The 19,992-nt window shown below is 36.6% G+C and overlaps 1 protein-coding gene and 1 pseudogene across 2 annotated transcripts in view; both read left to right on the plus strand.

The window, feature by feature from the left end:
- Positions 1 to 19,992, plus strand: part of RAD18 (RAD18 E3 ubiquitin protein ligase) — a 102,523-nt gene that overhangs the window by 16,592 nt on the left and 65,939 nt on the right. For both annotated transcript variants that reach the window (XM_026016939.2, XM_072720349.1), the window contains exons 3-5: positions 978 to 1,039; positions 2,534 to 2,604; positions 19,116 to 19,453. In XM_026016939.2, the coding sequence (XP_025872724.1) occupies positions 978 to 1,039; positions 2,534 to 2,604; positions 19,116 to 19,453 (471 nt within the window). The remainder of the gene's footprint in view (positions 1 to 977; positions 1,040 to 2,533; positions 2,605 to 19,115; positions 19,454 to 19,992) is intronic.
- On the plus strand, positions 7,358 to 8,219 carry LOC112933700 (rab GDP dissociation inhibitor beta pseudogene; annotated as a pseudogene).

Here is a 19,992-nt window from a genome sequence, read left to right on the forward strand (position 1 = left end):
GATTTTTGTGTTTTTACTTCTTACTAGATGGAGATGGGGTGATCTTTCAAGCTCCTTACCTATAAACTGGAATTTCCCCTTTATTCATCTTTGCTTTCCCACAAAACCTAAACCCATTTCCTGTTTTATCTTCTCCTTTAATGTGTTCTTTTATTTTTCCTCCCGGATGCTCTTGCTGAGGCTGCCACAACTTGTTCATTTCCTGGATATCTATACCCCAAATCATACTGTCTCCTCCTCTTTAAGTAAACTGAATCCTTTTTAATGAGACCCCTTCACTAAGCTGAATTTGGACTGCTAGCAAATTAGCTACCATTAGGGACAATTCTGTTTAGTCACATTTTTTGATCCCCTTTGGGAGATCATTTTATACTGCCTTGGGTGTGAAGAATTTAGTTAATGCTGATTTCTTGCTTAAATCCTTAGGATTCATTACACTGAGTAGTACTGAAATTGCCTCACTACTTTGTTAGCTCCTTGAGGTCAAGAACCTTCCCTTATATATTTTTCTTTTCTTAAAGTGCTTGCCACAAAGTGCTTGTTATATATGGGATCATTGACATCATTTATAGAATTAGGATGTAGAAATCCCTAATTGCTAACCTAGGTATATATTATTTTTTAACACGTGTATATGTCTTATTTCAAAATTTATATTTTAGAATGTTAGGCACAGGGATATCTGGCATTTTATACAATATCCATCTGAGGTCTTACATGTATGGTTCCTATATTTTATGGAGTTATGATATCCTAGGGACTCATGATTATTATTATTTGGTATCTTTTCCTCTCCATAAAATGCTGTTTCATCACTTTTGCAGGTATGCATAGGTAGAATAGAGGTGTTAGAATTTTGAGATTATAATGATATACCTTAGATGATGGAAATATTCTAGGGCTTAAGTCAGATTTTGTTCAGATTCCTATATTATTAATATATCTTAACTTACTACGTTGCATTTGTCTTTTTGCAGACTGTTCTCTCTGTATAAGAAAATTTTTGTCCTATAAAACACAATGTCCAACTTGTTGTGTGGTAAGTTTTTCCTTTTTTTTTTCTTGTAAACTTAATTGATTGGTGCACATATTTCTGTATCATGTATACACAAAAGCCCAAAGGAAGGGGTATAATTATTGAATTAAGCTACATAAAAGACATTTTCAAAAAGGACCTCTAAAACATATATAAACACATATATGGAGAACTAGGCTTTTTTCAATTTTTCATAAAGATTTCTGGTAATCAGTCTTTTAGGAAAGTAGAATCTAATTTTAAGATCGGATGTTGCACTCTTTAAATCTTATGATCTGTTTTTATGGCTTCTCATGTTTTCTAATTTCTTACCTTGGGTAGAAAATCTGATGGTAGGATTATTCATTTGCATAGGATTGGTATTTATTTGTGTGGAAGGCAAAGATTCATGGTCATTGGGCTGAACCCAGCCTTACTGTTCCCTTCTTTTACTTTTTTTCTTTTTTAAGATTTTATTTATGTATTTTAGAAAGAAGAAAGAGAGAGAGAGAGAGAGAGAGAGAGAGAGAGAGCGCAAGCATGAGTGGGGAGAGGGGCAGAGGAAGAAGGAGAGAAACTCAAGCAGACTCTGCACTGAGCACGGAGCCTGACCTGGGGCTTGATCTCAGAACCCTGAGATTGTGACCTGAACCAAAATCAACAGTCGGATGCTTAACCAACTGAGCCACCAAGGGGCCCCCATAATTATTCCTTACTTCTTTCCCAAATCAGGCCTTCAGGGAAAACAGTAGGAAATTTGTTGTTAGAATTTCTGAAGCATTTCAAGTAAATGAAAAGGTAGGTAAAAAGGCCAAGTAAACATAAATAGGAATAAAGAAAGAAGGGACCATGAGGTCTAATAGAAAGGATACTGGGACTAATTGAAGGGTTTGGGTTCTAGTTTGGTTCCTCTGGGAGCTACATGGTGTTAGGATGTCATTGAACTTCTCTGAACTATTTCCCTACATAAGACATGATGCAGTTTAGCTTCCATGTTTAATCTCTTTACAGCTTGGTGTCATGCCATTACCAAGATGGTATCATCAAGGAGATAAACTGAATACCATTCATGCCAAATAATTACGAAATCTGTCATTTTCCTGTTGGATTCCTGAACACCAATTTTGTTTTTAAATTTTCTTTGAACACCTAATGCCTCTCCCTCAGTGGTCACTTAAAAGATCATCTCTGTTCTGCTTTTCAGGAGGAATTTTTGGGATGGCATTTTGAATAAAGATTCTTGCTCATATTAGGGTTTATCTTAGTTGGTACAGAGCATATACAATTTTATCAGAGGCTGTGTAGAGCTTTTATCAGACTTCCAGGCAGCAGATGCTGATTCATTGTTTTAAAATTCCATATTAGTATGAGATAAATGAACTTTATTTTGAGGCTTTCCTGGAAGACTTAGTGGGATGAGGAGTCTCAGGAGAATGGGTCACACATTTTCAAAACAAGATTATGACAAGTTATTTTATGATTTCTGACCTTTTTCCATCTGTTGTTTTTCCTTTCTAGACAGTCACAGAGCCGGACCTAAAAAATAACCGCATATTAGATGAACTGGTAAAAAGCTTGAATTTTGCACGGTATGATTTAATTTTGTGACTAACCCCTAACTCTCTGGCCTTTTATATGAGTCCTCTCTTTACTCTGCGCACTGTTGGGGCTTAGAGAATGCAGGGTTGCATATTTTGTGTAAAATAAAGGAAGTGACAACATTCGTTAATCACTCATGTACAATCTCATGGTAATATTTTCTTCCTTTACTTGGCAGAAAGTCTTAATCATGAAAAACAAGGTTTAAAATGCAGATTTGAGCACTTATTTTGGGTACTACAGAGGTCTTCCAGCTTCATCTTTTATTTTTCCTGTCCTACCCCTAGAACCATCCATTTTTCCAAGAAGCCCTGGTTCCTTTTAATGGAGAATGGTATTTAGAATCAGGATCTGGAGCTAGGTATGATCACTGTTACTGAGATGTCGTTGCTTCTAAGCCCTCTCAGTGGACAGAGCTGGGTAACATATGCATGTGTACATATGTATATACTAACCTGTGTATACATGCATACCTATAATTGTTTCTGTGGCTGTTATATATTAACCCATTAATTCTTAATCTGATTTACTCAGCATGTATAAGATGGTGTGCCATGTGAAACAGGTAATTGCTAGTACTTTATACAGCTCAGAAATATAGCTTTACTTATTAGCATGATGGTAGAATTGAGTTTGGTCACCCAAAAGGATATAAGTGGCATATTTTACCAAACAGTATCTTGAATTATTTTTAGTTTTAATCATACAAATCAATCAGGAATTTTTATTATGGGCATACTGTATATAGTTATTAGGTGTCCATCTCCTTAAGTATATAACTTCCTAGCTGTTGGAACAATTTTGGAGGTACATTACTTTGGTTCCGAAAATGTAAAGAGATTTCTTCTAAAGGAATCATACATTTATTTCATTGGGTTGTGTCCTGAAATGATCACATTTAGTACTCTGAACTTGCCTAATACGACATTCTAGAAATTGGCTTGGTTAGTCTTTTCCTTAAACAGTCATAAAAAAGTGCTGTTTTCTAGATTAAGAAACTCTAAGATTCTCTGAGTTGCTTAAAGTCTTTCACCATTTAGATTTTGAAGTCCATGAGAAAGGAAGGAGCCATATCTTTAGAAAGAAATTTGAAAAATAAAAATTTTTATTTTATTTATCTGAGAGAGTGAGAATGAGCAGAAGGGCGGGATGGAGGGAGAGGGAGAAGCAGGCTTCCCGCTGAGCAGGGATCCTGATGTGGGGCTGTATCCCAGGACCCTAAGATCATGACTTGAGCTGAAGGCCGATGCTTACCTGACTGAGCCACCCAGGTACCCTAAAAATTTTTTTTAAAAATTTAAATTCAATTTAGTTAACATATAGTGTATTATTAGTTATGGGGGTAGAGTTTAGTGATTCATTAGTTGCATATAACACCTAGTGCTTGTTCCATCAAATGTCCTCTTTAATGCCCATCACCCAGTTACCCTGTTTCGCTATGAACCTCCCCTCCAGCAACCCTCAGTTTGTTTCCTATAATTAAGAGTTTCTTATGGTTTCCCTTCCTCTCTGTTTTCATCTTATTGTATTTTTCCTTTCTTTCCCCTATGTTTGTCAGTTTTGTTTGTTAAATTCCACATATGAGTGACATCATGGTGTTTGTCTTTCTCTGTCTGATTTATTTTGCTTAGCATAGTACTCTCTAGTTATAGCCATGTTACGGCAAATGGCAAGATTTTATTCTTTTTAATGGCTGAGTAATATTCCATTATAGATATATATCACATATTCTTTATCCATGCATCTGAAAGTGGGCATCTGGGTTCTTTCCATAGTTTGGCTACTGTGGGCATTGCTGCTATAAACATTGGGGTCCGGGTGCCCTTTTGGATTATTACATTTGTATCTTTGGGGTAAATACCCAATGGTGCAATTGCTGGGTTGTAGGGTAGCTCTATTTTCAACTTTTTAAGGAACCTCCATACTGTTTTCTAGAGTGGCTGCACCAGTTTGCATTCTCACCAACAGTGTAAGAGGGTTCCTCTTTCTCTGTATCCTTGCCAACATTTGTCATTTCCTGACTTCTTAATTTCAGCCATTCTGACCAGTGTGAGGTGGTATCTTCTTGTGGTTTTGATTTGTATTTCCCTAGTGCCTACTGATGTTGAGCATTTGTTCAAGTGTCTGTTAGCCATTTGTGTGTCTAGAAAGGAATTTATTAGCTGTTTGATTTTCCCTGAGACAGTAAAATTGCATCTCAAGGCTTATTTTTTTCCTAGCTGTTACTGAAAGTGTAATGACTTCCCTGCTAGTAGGAAGAGAATCTCACAAAGCAAGCACAGGTTTGTTGAAGAGAGGTGATCAGCATAGACCTTTTGATACCTTAAAGGGAGGCCATGGAATGATGAAACTCTCCCCTTTCTCACCTACTCGCAAAAGGAATAGGCTGTTTAATTATTCATTATAGTGGGTGTGGTGGGGTGAGAAGCATTCTTTGTGGATTTGGGATGGATTTTATCATTTGTTTCTCCCTGTTTGCCATGAAATTGCCCTATGGTGAACATTTCGTGGACATTTGTCATATCTAAAGTACTGGGGTTCTCTATTTGGAGAATTAGTAGGGATGAAATTCAAGCCAATCAATTTTAGTACTTGTTTGACATCTGGTTTAAGATTGATGAGGGAAGAAGTTTAATCTTATGACTAAAATGTAAGATATTTGTATCATTTGTGAGTTTTGTTTCTTTATATCTGTCATTGCCGTTTTAAGACGTGATGATTTTAAAAACTTTAATATTCTAAACCGAAATCAAAGAGTATTGGAAATAATTTCAGATATTTTTCAGACAAAAGACTGACGTTCAGATCTTTTCTTTAACTCTGCCCATTTAATTTCAAAGAACAGTGTTTTTTTTTTCCTTGGCTCAGTTTTATTCCAAATAATGTTCTTAGGAAACTGTGGTGTTTAATTAAAATTAAAATTAATTAAAATTTAATTAGAATATTTTTGTCTAAGTGGTCCATCATTCTTGAGCTAAGTAAGAAAATACTGTTTCTGTATTTTTGTGTAGCAGCCAGTCTGCATCAATGTCATTTTTGCAAATTGTGAGTGTAGAGCATCATTCACTGCTCTGGTTTATCCCCATCAAGGTATGAATTTTTCTTCATGTAACTTATTCCCAAGTTTAAGAATCTAAACGTTTTAGATAATGATCGTAATAGCTAATTCCCTGAGCATCTTATAAGAGTATATAGAATATACCTTTTCTTATGGTATAGTTTAAAGCATACTGGCTTTGGATTCCAGCATAACTGGGTTCTAGTCCTGGCCCTTCCAGTTGTGATGTGACTGTGATCAAAATATTAAACTTCTCAAGGCTCTGTTCCTCCTCTGAAAGTGGGAGTAATAATTATTGATACTCTCAGTGATCATTGTAAGGATTAGAAATAGAAAGTTATACTAAAAGATACCCAGCATAATACCTGGAACAAAGGAAGCTAAGAAAAGATTCCTGTCATCATTATCATATATATTTTACCTGCATTTATATTGTCTTCCGTGTATTATAGATTGATACTCTAAGGTGTTAATAAGAATATGTGCTTTGGTGGGCCTCTGCCTGTTTAACTGAATGGTCCTAGACTGCTGTTCGCATGTTTTGGGTCAGAACAACATTTGCAGGAACTTGTACTAGTTAATGAAGTTCATGGACTTGATCGTATGGATTTCATGACTGCCTCTCTCTACCCAAAGACCTATTTTGGTTCTTGGCTGCATTCTGAAGAGGTAAGGTTATTGTGTAGTTAACAAATGCACAAGATACTCCTGTGTTTTATGGAGTCACAATTATTCTGAAAGTCTGTAATTCACCCCCAAAATCTGAGTATCTATAATGAATGGTATTAGGCATTATAATACCAGCTCTCTTAAGTTAAATTTATATGAGTGATGGAAATGAAAAGTTACCAATGCAGTTTAAGAACCCATTTTGGGATTATTACTTTCACACAGCTCGTATTTGAGGTGTGTGAATTGCAGCAGTCTCATGGTTTTAAATACCATGTGTCCATTCATGGCTTCCAAATTTATATTTTCAGCCAGATCTCACCCCAAAACTTCAGACTCATATATCCAACTGCTTACCTCACATCTCTGCTTGGACCTCTTAAAGGCAACTCTTAATTCTCTCTGCTGCCCATCGCTGCCCCCCACGCCAAACCTGTTCCCACAGCCTTTCTCATCTCATTAAATGGCAGCTCTGTCCTTTCATTTGCTCAGGCCAAAGACCTTGGAGTCATCCCTGGCCCTTCCCTTTCACACTTAATCTGTCATTCCATCAGTGAATCCTATTGGTTCTATCATTAATAGATTTCCCTAAACCAATAGCTTTTCATCACCCTGCCAATATTATCCTGCCCAAACCTGAGTCAGCCTTGGATTTCTGTGATCACTTTCTAGTGGTCTTTGTATTTCTGCTTTTACCCTCTAATAGTCCTGAGGCCAGCAACCAGAAGGGATCCTTTAAAAGGTCAGACCATACATTGGTCCAGAGGTGGTATCCCATCTCATTTGGTGGTATCCTATCTCATTTGGAGCAAAAGCCTGAGTCTTCTTAGTGGCAGTCCTTTGGTCCCTACAGAACAGGCTCCCTTTCTGACTTCATCTCTCACTTCTCTGCTCATTTATTCTGCTCCAGGCATGCTGTCTTTCTTGTTTCTCAAACATGTCGATTATACTTTGACCTTAGAGACTTTATACTTACTGTTATTTGTCGGTGAAACAGTGTTTCATCAGATAGTTACATGGATAGAAACCCATATTATGGAAGAGAAGGTATAACACCTCAGGAAAATTTATATAAAATATTTAAAATACCAGGATCACCACCAGCATTGATGTCCCTGTCGAGGAAGAGACTGGAACATGGACTTAATCCCTAAGTTCCTCATGGCCAATGGGCAGCTGATAAGATTCTGCTTTATACAGAGGTCACTCACTATTTGGATTTCAAAGTGACTGAAGGGAGCTTTGTCTGTAAGGGAAGAAAAATTTACAAGGTTTCTTCCACTGACACAGAAACACTAGCATTTAACTCAATGGGACTATTTGGAAAATGTTGCTTCAGAAAATTCCTAGGGTATGTTGCCAACTTTGATAAAAATGATCCCAGAACTTTAGGATCAAGGGCATAGATCCTAAGAACAATACAGTGCAAGAGGTGTACAAGATAATTGACTGAGACAAGATGTCATAGATTTTACTGGCCTTTCCCTGGCATTTTACAGAACCTATGACTATTTAGATCAGCCATGTTATGAAACTACTGATAGGATTAAACTTTACAGTGAATCTTTGGCAAGGTATGGCAAAAACCTATACCTTTACCCAGTCTGTGGCCTTGGAGAGCTGCCACAGAGATTTGCAAGGCAAAGTGCTATTTATGGTGGTACCTACATGCTCAATAAACTCATTGAAGAAATCATTGTGCAAAATGTAAAAGTGATTGGTATGAAATCTGAAGGAGAGGTTACTGGCTGTAAGCAGCTCATCTGTGATCACAGCTATGTCAAAGACGGGGTAGAAATAGTATTGCCTCAGAAAGTCACATGGCTTAGTCCTTTGCTTTATTCTGCCCCTGTTTTTCACAGGTCATCTTCTCAGTGAGGCCTTCTGTAACCATCCTGTAAAGATTATCAAGCTCATCCCCTCCTCATGCACGGATGGCTTTACTGGCTTCATTTTTTCCCCATAGCACTGTCATATATGTTGTATGCCTCTGGTGTCTCTTCCTTTACTACAGTATAAGCTTCTGGAGCACAAGAGACTATTTTGTTGTTATATTTCCACTGCCGGAAGTACCCTGAAAGTAGTGGGCACATGAAGTTAATGCTTTTGGTTTTGGCATGGGGCATAATTTTATCATTGCAAAAGTGCAACTGTCTGCTACTTTTTTTTTTTTTTTTTTAAGATTTTATTTAACAGAGAGTATGAGAGAGAGCACAAACAGGGGGAGCAGCAGGCAAAGGGAGAGGGAGGAGCAGACTTCCCGTTGAGCGGGGGGGCCTGGCCTAGGGCTTGATCCCAGAACCCTGGGATCATGACTTGAGCTGAAGACAGATGCTTTAACCCACTGAGTTACCCAGGTGCCCCTGTCTGCCACTTTTTTTTTTTTTTTAAGAGACGCGGAGGGAGAGGCAGAGACATAGGCAGAGGGAGAAGCAGGCTCCTCACAGAGAGCAGGATGTGAGACTTGATCCCAGGACGCGGGGCTCAACTACTGAGCCACCCAGGTGTCCCTTTTTTTTTAATCAGCACGTACAATCATACGTTGTTTTGTTGTACTTTGCTGCATTTCAGAGATACTTCATTTTTTGACAAATTGAAAGTTTTTGGCCAGCCTGCATTGAGCCAAGTCTATCAGTATCATTTTCTCAACAGCATTTGCTCACTTTGTGTCTCTGTGTCACATTTTGGCAATTCTTGAAATATTTCCAACTTCTTCATTATTATTTGTTGTGGTGATCTGTGGTTAATGATATCGAATGTTCCTATTGTAATTGTTCTTGGGGCTCTACAAACCGCAGCCATATATGACTACAAACTTAATTGACAAATATGTGTGTGCTGACTGTTCCAATCACTGGCCATTTCTCTGCCCATTTCTTTCCCTCTGATCTCCCTATTCCCTGAGACACAACAGTATTTAAATTAAACCAGTTAATAACCCTGCAATGTTCCAGTGAGAGGAAGAGTCACATATCTCCCTTTAAATAAAAAATAAATGACTCGGGGCACCCCCGGTGGTGCAGCGGTTTAGCGCTGCCTGCAGCCCGGGGTCTGATCCTGGAGACCCAGGATCGAGTCCCGCGTCGGGCTCCCTGCATGGAGCCTGCTTCTCCCTCTGCCTGTGTCTCTGCCTCTCAGTCTCTCTCTCTCTGAATAAAAAATAAAAAATAAAAAATAAAAAAATAAAAAATAAATGATTCAACATAGTAAGGAAGGCATGTTGAAAGTTGAGAGAGGCTGAAAGTTAGGCCTCTTGCCCCAAACAGCCAAGTTTTTGAAGGAAATTAAAAGTGCTACTCCAGTGAACATGCGAATTATGAGAAAGCAAACAGACTCCTTGCTGATATGGAGAAAGTTTTAGTGATCTGGATAGAGATCAAACCAGCCACAACATTCCTTTAAGCCAAAGCCTAATGGAGAGCAAGGCCCTAATTCTCTTCAATTCTGTGAGGGCTAAGAGAGGTGAGCAAGCTGCAAAAGAGAGGTCTGAAGCTAGCAGCGGTGGTTCATTAGGCTTAAGGCAAGAAGCTGTTTCTCAAACATGAAAGAGCAAGGTGAATCAACAATGCTGATACAGAAGCTACAACAAGTCATCCAGGAGATCTAGTTGAGATCTAATGAAGGTGGGTGGTTACACTACACAACAGATTTTGAGTGTAGACGAAACAGCTTTTTATTGGAAGAAGATGCCATCTAGGACTTTCATAACTAGAGAGAGAGCAATGCCTGGCTTCAAAGGATGGGCTGACTCTCTTGTTAGGGACTAATGTAGCTGGTGACTTGAAGTTGAAGCCAGTGCTCATTTAGCATGCAGATAATTCCAGGACCCTTAGGAATTATGCTAAATCTCCTCTGCCTGTGCTCTACCAATGGCACAACAAAGCCATTTTGTGTGCTGTAAACAGCACATCTGTTTACAACATGGTTTACTGGATATTTAAAGCCCGTTGTTGAGACCTGTTGTTCAGGAAAAAAGATTCTTTCAAAATGTTATTGCTCATTGCCAATGCACCTGGTCACCCAAGAGCTTCAATGGAGATGTATGAGATTAATGTTGTTTTCATGTCTGCTAACTCAACATCCATTCTCTAGCCTATGGATCAAAGGAGTGATTTCAATTTTCAAGTCTTAGTATTTAAGAAATATGTTTTTATTAGCCTGTAGATAGTGATTTCTCTGGTGGATCTGGGTAAAGTCATTTGAAAACCTGGAAAGGATTCACCATTTTAGATGCCATTAGTTTGGGAGACTTTGAGGATGGATAGCTGACTTTGAGGGGAGGGAAGTAAGTAACTACAGACGTGGTGGAAATAGCAGGAGAACTAGATCAGAAGTGGAGCATGAAGATGTATGTGGCTGAGTTGCAGCAATCTCATGATCAAACTTGAATGGATGAGGAGTTGCTTCTAATCCATGAACAAAGAAAGTGACTTTGTGACATCTCCTGGTGAAGATGCTGTGAAGACTTGAAATGCCAACAAAAGATATAGAATATGACATAAACTTAGTTGATAAAGCAGTGGAAGAGTTTAAGAAGCTGGACTCCAGTTTTGAAAGAGCATTTGTGGGCAAGATGCTATTAGCATCGGATGCCGTAGAAATCATTCATGAAAGAAGAATCAGGCTATATGACAAACTTCACTACTGTCTTCTTTTAAGAAACTGCTGCACCCATCCCAGCCTTCAGCAACTACCACTGTGACCAGTCAGCAGCCAGCACTGAGGCAATACCCTCAACAGCAAAAACATCATCACTCATTGTAAGCTCAGATGATGGTTAACATTTTTAAATAATAAAATATTTTATAATTATGCAGGTTTTTTTAGACATAATGCTATTGCACATTTGTTAGACTTTAATAGACTGTAAACAGAACTTTTATATGCACTGGGAACTAAAAAGATTAATTTGACTTGCTTTATTGTGATATTTGCTTTATTTCATTGGTCGGCAACTGAACCTGTGATGTTTTTCAGATGTGCCTGTATTGAAGTGAGAGAGTAAATTAATAGAATTAAATTCATCTGAATTATGAATAAAAGGAGAAAGAGTTATCTCCAGGGTAGACACTTACTTGAAAAGATATTCTTTTGTGGTAGCATGGAAGTGGTTTATCAGTGACAGTTTTATCCATTAGTTGAATAGCGTTTATTTTAGTTCGTCATAATGAAGTGAAAGCTTTTCTTAGAACCTTCTTTGTACCAAATTAAGATCCTGACAGGAAAAGAGAATGATTTTGGTTCTATATATCTGCATTATTTCTGTTTCCTCTCAGACGTGAAGATCCTCAGGTTTTTCTTTTAACCTTCTTCCCACTGTAGCTTTTATTTATTTTCAAACTTTTTATTGTGGAAAAGTTCACACATATGCAAAAATAGAGAAAATAGCATGATGAATGTTCACACACACATCACCTAACTTAAACATTTATCAATTCCTGGACAGTCTTTATTCTTGTACATATGTCCTTACCCTCCCTCAAGCCTAATTATTCATTTAAAATATTTAATGTTGATATTTAAAATATTAGGTATGCCTGTTAGTCTCAGAACATATCTAAAAGAATCAAAGCATTCAGAATATAACTGGCAATTAAATGTGATAATGAAGCATGATATGTTGAAAATAAATAGATAAGTAAGTAAATGGAATTTTTGTGGATTTCATAATACTGTGAGGCAGAATAAAGTAGTTACTTCTTTTTTCTTTTTATACCATTCTCCTCAGTGAGGTAACTAATCCCTAAATAGTGAGAGTTAATAGAGTATTAAAAGAGCAGACTTTAGGCCAATAGAGAAAGGGAAATTCAATCAAATAATACCTCTTATTGTGGTAAATATTTGATTTTTTTCTAGGAGTTTTTTGATTTCATGTGATAATATATGGATAATTTTTCCCCATTTTCTCATTGATAGACATTCAGATTGTTTCTCATTTTTGTCTATTCTTTTTTTAATTTTTTTGATTTTTGTCTATTCTAAAGACTGCTGCTTTGAATATTATTGTATATGTCTTTTGGCATATATTTCTTTTGGCATATTTCTACAAGTATAATTGCTAGAGTAGAAGAAAGTAGGTATTCGTTTATTTGTTGGTATCTTTAGAGCTAGTTTTTATTATTATTTTTGGAGATTTTATTTATTCATGAGAGACACAGAGAGGCAGGCTCTATGCAGGGAACCTGATGGTGGGACTCCATCCCAGGATCCCGGTATCACACCCTGGGCCGAAGGCAGGTGCTTAACCGCTAAGCCATCCAGGTGTCCCTAGTTTTTAAGTTATTAAAATCAGTACACTTCTACCAGTAAAGTATGAGAGTCCCATTTTCTCCATATTCTCATCCAGTCATAATAAATTTAGCCTCCTGGTTAGTACGTCAGTGAGATTTTTGAAATTATTGTTTTTATTTTTTACTATTTCTTGCTTTATTTTAACTGTGGTGAAATTTATATGTAGTGAGATTCATACAGTAAATTTGAATTTGGTCAATAGATTTTGGGTAATGCATACATCTTTGTAATTACCACTAGTCAGGATACAGAACATGTCCATCCCCATCACTGCCTTATTCTTACTTCTAGTCAGTCCCTCCCCCACTTCCATAGACAGTCACCTTCAGGTTTCTTTAATCACAAATTGTCTTTATGGTGCATTTAAATGGAGTTATACCGTATACATTTATTCTTTTGCTTCACATACTCTTTCTGTTTTTGTCTGTTGTTGCTTATATCAGTATGCATTCTTTTTTGCTGAATAGTGTCTGTTGTATGAACATACAGAATTTGCTTATCTATTCATCTATTGATGAATTTGGATTATTTCCAGTTTGTGGCTAGCGTTATAAGAGCTGCCATGAACATTTGTGTGCAGTCTTTGCGCAGGCATCTGTTTTCTTTTGGGTACGTGTCTGTGAGTGGAATTGCTGGCTTATATGCTAGATGCATATTGAACTTCATAAGAAATTGGCAGTTTTTCCAGTTGGGTTGGACCATCCCCACTGGTAGTGTATGAGAATTTCAGTTTTACATCCTGGTTAGTTTTTGGTAACCTTAATCCTATTAGTTGTAAGCATTTTATTGGGTGTGAAAGGGTAACTCTTTGTGATTCTAATTTGCACTTTCTGATGATTAGTGTACTTCTTCATGTGCTTATTGACTCTTCTTTTATCTTTGGTGAAGTATCTGTTCCATTTCCACCCAATTTTTAGAAATGGTATTTTTTTTTCTTAGTGATTTATAGTTCTTTATGTATTTTGACCAAATATACATATTTTTTTTTCTTTCCTGTCTCTGGCTTGCCGTTTCATCTTCTAAAGGGTATCTTTTGTTGAATAGACATTTTAATTTTGACAAAGTCCATTTTATCTCTCTTTTTTGATTACTACTTTTTAAAAAAATCTTGTCTAAGAAATCTTTGCCTACCTCAGATTGTAAAGATTTTTCCTGTGTTTTTTCCTAAAATTGTTACTGTTTTAGCTTTTACACTTACCCTTGTGAACCTATTCAAGTTAACTTTTACGTATGATATGGGGTAAGAGGATTCATTTTTTTTCTCCACACTCGGTTACTTCACCATTTATTAAAAAGACTTCGTAAATTGCAGTGGCTCCTTTTGTTCTAAATCAAGTGACTACATGTGGAGCTAATTCTGGACACATTCTCTTCAAGTCTCTTTCAGCTAATACTACAGTATCTTTAATACAGTACCTATGCTGTTAAGTCCTTAACATCTATAGTGCAAGTACTCTGCTTTGATTTCCCTTAAGACTACTCTCATTCTGGGGCCTTTGGTATCCATATAAATGTTAGAATGAATGTACCATTTCCATACCCCCAAAAGTTGTCTTTGTTTGGTATTGTATTGAATCTATAAATAAATGTGGAGAAAATGGGCATCTTAACATTGTTGAGTTTTCTAGTCCATGTAGCTAGGGTATTTAGTAGGCCTTTTAAAAATTTCCCTTGGCAAATTTGGTAGTTTTTAAGATGTGAATTTTACACATTTTTGTTAAGTTTATTCTTAGATATTTAATTTTTTTATGATATTTCAAGTGATACCTATTTTAAAATTTCATTGTCTGTTTGCTAATATATAGGCATTACATTAATTTTTCTTAGTTGATATTACATCCATGGATCTTGAAAAAATTCACTTATTCTAGTTGCTTATAGAGTCTTTGATTTGTTTCTGAATATAATAATGTCACCTGCAAATAAAAAGTTTTCTTTCTTTCCTACTATTGTGTGTATGTATATTATATGTGTGTGTGTGTATATATATATATATATTTTTTTTTTTATCACAAAAGCTAGAGCCTCCAGTACAATTTTTTTTTTTTTTAAGATTATTTATTCTGGAGAGAGTCAGAGACATAGGGAGAGGGAGAAGCAGACTCCCTGCAGGGAGCCTGATGTGGGACTCCATCCCAGGACCCTGGGATCATGACCTGAGTCAAAGGCAGAGTCTCCACCACTGAGCCACCCAGGTGCCCCACCTTCAGTACAGTTTGAAGAGAAATGGTGGTGGTGGATATCCTTGTTTTGTTTTCAGTTTTATGGAGAGATTTTCAAAGTTTTACTAGTGACTATAATATTAGCATAGTTCTTTTGAAGGGATCTTTTATCAGATTAGGAAAATTTCTTTCTGGGGAGGTCTGAGTGGATCAGTCAGTTAAGCATTTGACTTTTTTCTTTAATATTTTATTTATTTATTCCTGAGAGACACAGGCTGAGAGAGGCAGAGACATAGGCAGAGGGAGAAGCAGGCTCCTCCCAGGCAGCCCAATATAGGACTGGATCCTGGATTCTGGGATTACGACCTGAGCCGAAGGCAGGTGCCCAACCGCTGAACCACCCAGGCGTCCCAAGCATCTGACTCTTGATCTCAGTTCAGGTCCTGACCTCAGGTCTTGACTTCCGGGCCCAGCATGGAGCACACTTAAAAAAAAATTCCCTCTGTTCCTGGTTTTCTAAAGTGTTTTTATTATGAATGGGTATTGAATTTTTTTTTTTTTTTTTTTTGGTATTGAATTTTATCAAATACCTTTTGGGCATTTATTGTAATGATTGTATAGTTTTTTTCCTTTATTTTGCTGATGTGGTGAATTACATTGATTTTTTTTCAAATAGCAAATCAACTTTGTGTTCCTGGAATAAATCCCGCTTGGTTATGATGCATTATATTTTTTAAAATTTATCTCTAGATTTTGTTAATATTTCATTTTTTAATTTTTGTGTCTATATGAGATATTATTGGACCATAATTTTATTTTCCTACAATGTGCCTGTCAGATTTTGTTATCAAGGTTATGCTGGCTTTTTAAATTTCATTCCTTGTGAATTTGTTGAGTTTTACTTTATGGCCCAGAACATAGTCTATGCTGATAAATGTGCTAGGTATACTTGAAAACAATGTGTGCTCTGCGTTTGTCAAAGGTATTTTTTGTTAATTACATCAATTTAATTGGATTGGTTCAGATCTTTTGTATTCTTACTGATTTTTATATGTTTTATTAGTTAGGAAGGTGTGATTAGATTTATACATGCTATTATTTAAACCGACCATTATTGTGAATGGGCTGTTTCTCCTTTTATTTCTGTCAGTTTTTGCTTTATATATTTTGAAACTATACTATTAAGTGAATATAATTTATGATTTTTATGGCTTTGAATTACATTGACCATTTTGTCAAAATGAGATGTCCCTCTTTTTCTTTTATAATACTTTTTGCCTTAATGTTGTCTGTTATTAATGTTGCCACATCAGCTTTCTTTTCATTAGTGTTTTCATGGTGCATCTTTTCCTATCCTTTTATTTTTAACCTTCCTGGATCTTTATATTTAAAGTGTTTTCTTTCAAACAGTATATAGTTGTATATTTTGTAACTTATTTTTAAAAGCAGTGTGACTATCTTTGTCTTTTGGAGTATGTATCCATTACATTTAAAGGTGATCGATTTACCATGTTGTTTTTGTTTTCTTTCTCCATTTGTTCCTTTAAAAAAAATTGTTTCTTTATTCCTCCCCATTCTTTTTGATATTGAGTATTTTTATTATTTCCTTTGTTAGTTTTTACATTATACCTCTTACTGAAAAATTGACAAAATGCATCCTAATAATAGTGTACCATAAATTAGTACTTTATCATGTCCTGTACAATGCAAGAACTTTATAATGTTTTTACATTATTTAAACCCCCCCCCCCCGCCTTTTTTTTGGCCATATTTTGTATATATTTTACTTCATGTATGGTGTAAAACCCACAGGTCATTGTTAATGTTGTTGAAAAGAGTAGTTTTGTTTTTACCCACATATTTACCTTTTCTGGAGCTGTTGATTCTTGCTGACTTTTTTTGTGCTTCCCTCTAGAATCATTTACCTTAAGCTGAACAACATTTCTTGTAGTATTTCTTGTCTGCCAGTGAGGAATTCTCTTAAGGTTTCTTAGTTTGAGAATGTATTTTGCTTTCACATTTTTTTTTAAGGATTTTATTTATTAATTCATGAGAGATACAGAGAGAGAGGCAGAGACCTAGGAAGAGGAAGAAGCAGGCTCCCTGCAGGGATCCTGATGAAGCACTGGATCCCAGGCCCCAGGACCATCTGAGCCAAAGGCAGACGTTTAACCACTGAGTCACCCAGGCACCCCTTGCTTTTACTTTTGAACACTATTTTCAGTGGAAATAGAACTCTTGCTAGTTTTGCTTTCTTTCTGTACTTTAAAGATACCATGATATCATTCTATTATCTTTGTTGTTGTTGTTGTCGTCGTTGTTGAGAAGTCAGTAATGTTTTTCTTGTTTCTTAGAGCAATGGTTCTCAACTGAAATTGATTTTACCTTCCCTTTACTCCTTCCCCAGAGGACATTTGGTAATGTCTGGATATGTTTTGGTTGTCTCAACCCAGAGTGGTGTATTCCTACAATGCACAGAACAATTTCTCACAACAAAAAATTACCCGATTCAAAGTGTTAATAGTGCTAAGGTTGAGAAACTGTGCCTTAGAGGTAACATGTCTTTTTTTTTTTTTCTGGTTGTGTACAAGATTTTTCTCTCTTTTATTTTTTAGCATTTGATTAGTAATACATGCCTAGGTTTTATTTTCTTTGTTTTATCCTTTTTGGGATAGATTTTAATTCCCTCTAATAACACATTTTTTTATTTATTAATTTTTAAAAATCTTCTTTAATATTCATCATAGCTATCTTGAAGTCCTTCTAATACTTCTCTTTGGATCACCTCTGAATCTCCTTCCATTGACTATTTTATTTTTTGATTAGTGGCTAATTTCTTGCTTCTTTGCATGTCTCATCATTTTTAAATGTGTGTGTGTTTTTTTAATGATTTTACTTATTTACTCCTGAGAGAGAGAGAAAGAGGCATAGACACAGGCAGAGGGGGAAGCAGACCCCCATGCAGGGAGCCTGACATGGGACTTGATCCCAGGTCTCCAGGATCACACCCTGGGCTGAAGGCAGCGCTAAACCACTAAGCCACCTCTGCTGCCCTTTAATGTGTTTTGATGAAATTTTGTAGAGGCTGTGAATTATCTTACTTTGAAAGATACTGGATTCTGTTCTGACAGGTGGCTAAATTACCAATTTTTTGCCTTTTTTTTTTTTTTTTTTTAAGTAGGCTCCATGCCCAGTGTGGAGCCCACCTCACAACCCTGAGATCAAGACCTGAGCTAAAATCAAGTGTCAGATATTTGACTGACTGAGCCACCAGGCACCCCACTAGCTCTTCACTCTTATTTTGTTAGGGCCTTGTTTAGTTTTTTATTGGGCTTAGTCTTTTTACATTTTGTATTTCCAGAGCATGGTCCTTTTTCCTAAGGTGTAGCCTTAGTGGGGTTTCAACTGAATGTTTAGGGTCGTTACCAAGATCTCTCCAATTTGGTGGGGCTCAAACTCCCACTTTTCAGCACTGACCTTGGGAATCTCAGCTTCCCAGCATGTGCCTCTTATGAGGTTCTCTTGTGCTTTCATCTTAGGCTTTTGCAGCCCTAGAGATGATCAGGAATGGGTGAGAATTTCTATGCAGATTTTTTGAGATCTTTTACTGTGGGTACCGCCTGTCCAGCACTCTGTCTCTTCAATCCTAGCCATCTTTGCCCAGAACTCTGATCTCTGTTCCCTCTGGTCTCTATTTGGACTTCTTTTCGATACTTTGAGAAGACACTTCCAGGGAAAATTCTTAGGTGAATGTTGGATCACCTCATGTCTCTCTTCTCTTTCACTGACCACAGCCTTGTATTGATCATAGTCCATGCTATAAACATTTGTTTTGTATATTTTGTTCAGATTTTAAAGTTACGTATGGTTGTAGAGCAAATCTCATATCAGGTATTCTCCATGGCTAGATTCTGAAGTATCTCCATTTTCCTTTATAAAAGATTAACTACTGGGACACCTGGGTGGCTCAGTGGTTGAGCGTCTGCCGTGGGCTCAGGGTCTGAGGATCAAGTCCCACATCCGACTCCCTGCGAGGAACCTGCTTCTCCCTCTGCCTATGTCTCTGCCTTCTCTCTGTGTCTCTTATGAATAAATAAATAAATAATCTTTTAAAAAAATAAAATAAAAGATTAACTGCTTTTTAAGTTAGATTTATTGTTTTGAAGAAATACTGATTTGGTTGTCATTATGGAGTTAAGTTCATTATGGAGTTCTGTATTTCACAGAGACAAGTGTTAAAGGGGAAAACAGCTTATTTCAGTTAACTTATTGTATATAATTTGACATCTTAGTTATCCGTTGTGTTTTTTTGTGCTTCAAGGAATCATCTGTTGCAGTTTGCCTTAGAGTCACCACCCATATCTCCTGCTTCCTCCTCTTCAAAGAACCTTGCTGCCAAAGTAAACACTCCTGTAGCCTTCAGACATTCTTTAAAGCAAGAAAGCAGGTTAATGGAGAATTTCTTGATCAGAGAAATGAGTGGTTCCACGTCAGAGTTGTTGATAAAAGAGAACGAAAAAAAATTGATCCTTCAGAAAGAAGTGAGCACTTCTTCAAAGACCAAAGAGACCCCTTCTATAGAAAAGACAGCTCCGCGTTCCTTAGATGCTCATGTTCCTGAGACACCTTCTACATCAACTTTGAGACAGGTTACCAGAGGTAGGAAATTATTTTCATATATGTATTTTCTTACTTAATGGAAATCTTTTCATCCCATATGACCTGAGAATAAATAAGCAGCTTGATGGGGAAGGCATGGAAAAAGACAATCCAAATTTCACATCATAACAGTCTCAGAAATTGATGTAGGCAGGGCTGCAAGATATTTTTGTATTCTTTCTTTCTCATAGAATAGGAATTTAGGCTGATTGCTGGAAAAATGAGGCAGTTTTAATTAGCTCATATTTTATGGCAGTAGCTTTCTATTTTTCAGCTTTTAATTTCCCCCCACATCTTTCATATCATTTCCAGTTTAATCTTAACAAGCTTCTTTTATCTTCTACCCTTCTTTGAACACTTCTAAGCTGTTCTGACTGGCATTTATTGCTAGAGACAATTTGACCCCTACCCTAGCACTCTGACCTTATTTCTTACCTCTCCCTCTCAAAAATCCTTTGCACTAACCAAACTGATCTTCCCATTATTCCTTGAATATACCCAGAGATTGGAAAAATTACAAGCTGCAGGCCAAATATGGC

This window comes from Vulpes vulpes, chromosome 9, assembly GCF_048418805.1.
Source record: "Vulpes vulpes isolate BD-2025 chromosome 9, VulVul3, whole genome shotgun sequence".
In the NCBI taxonomy this organism is placed as follows: Eukaryota; Metazoa; Chordata; class Mammalia; order Carnivora; family Canidae; genus Vulpes; species Vulpes vulpes.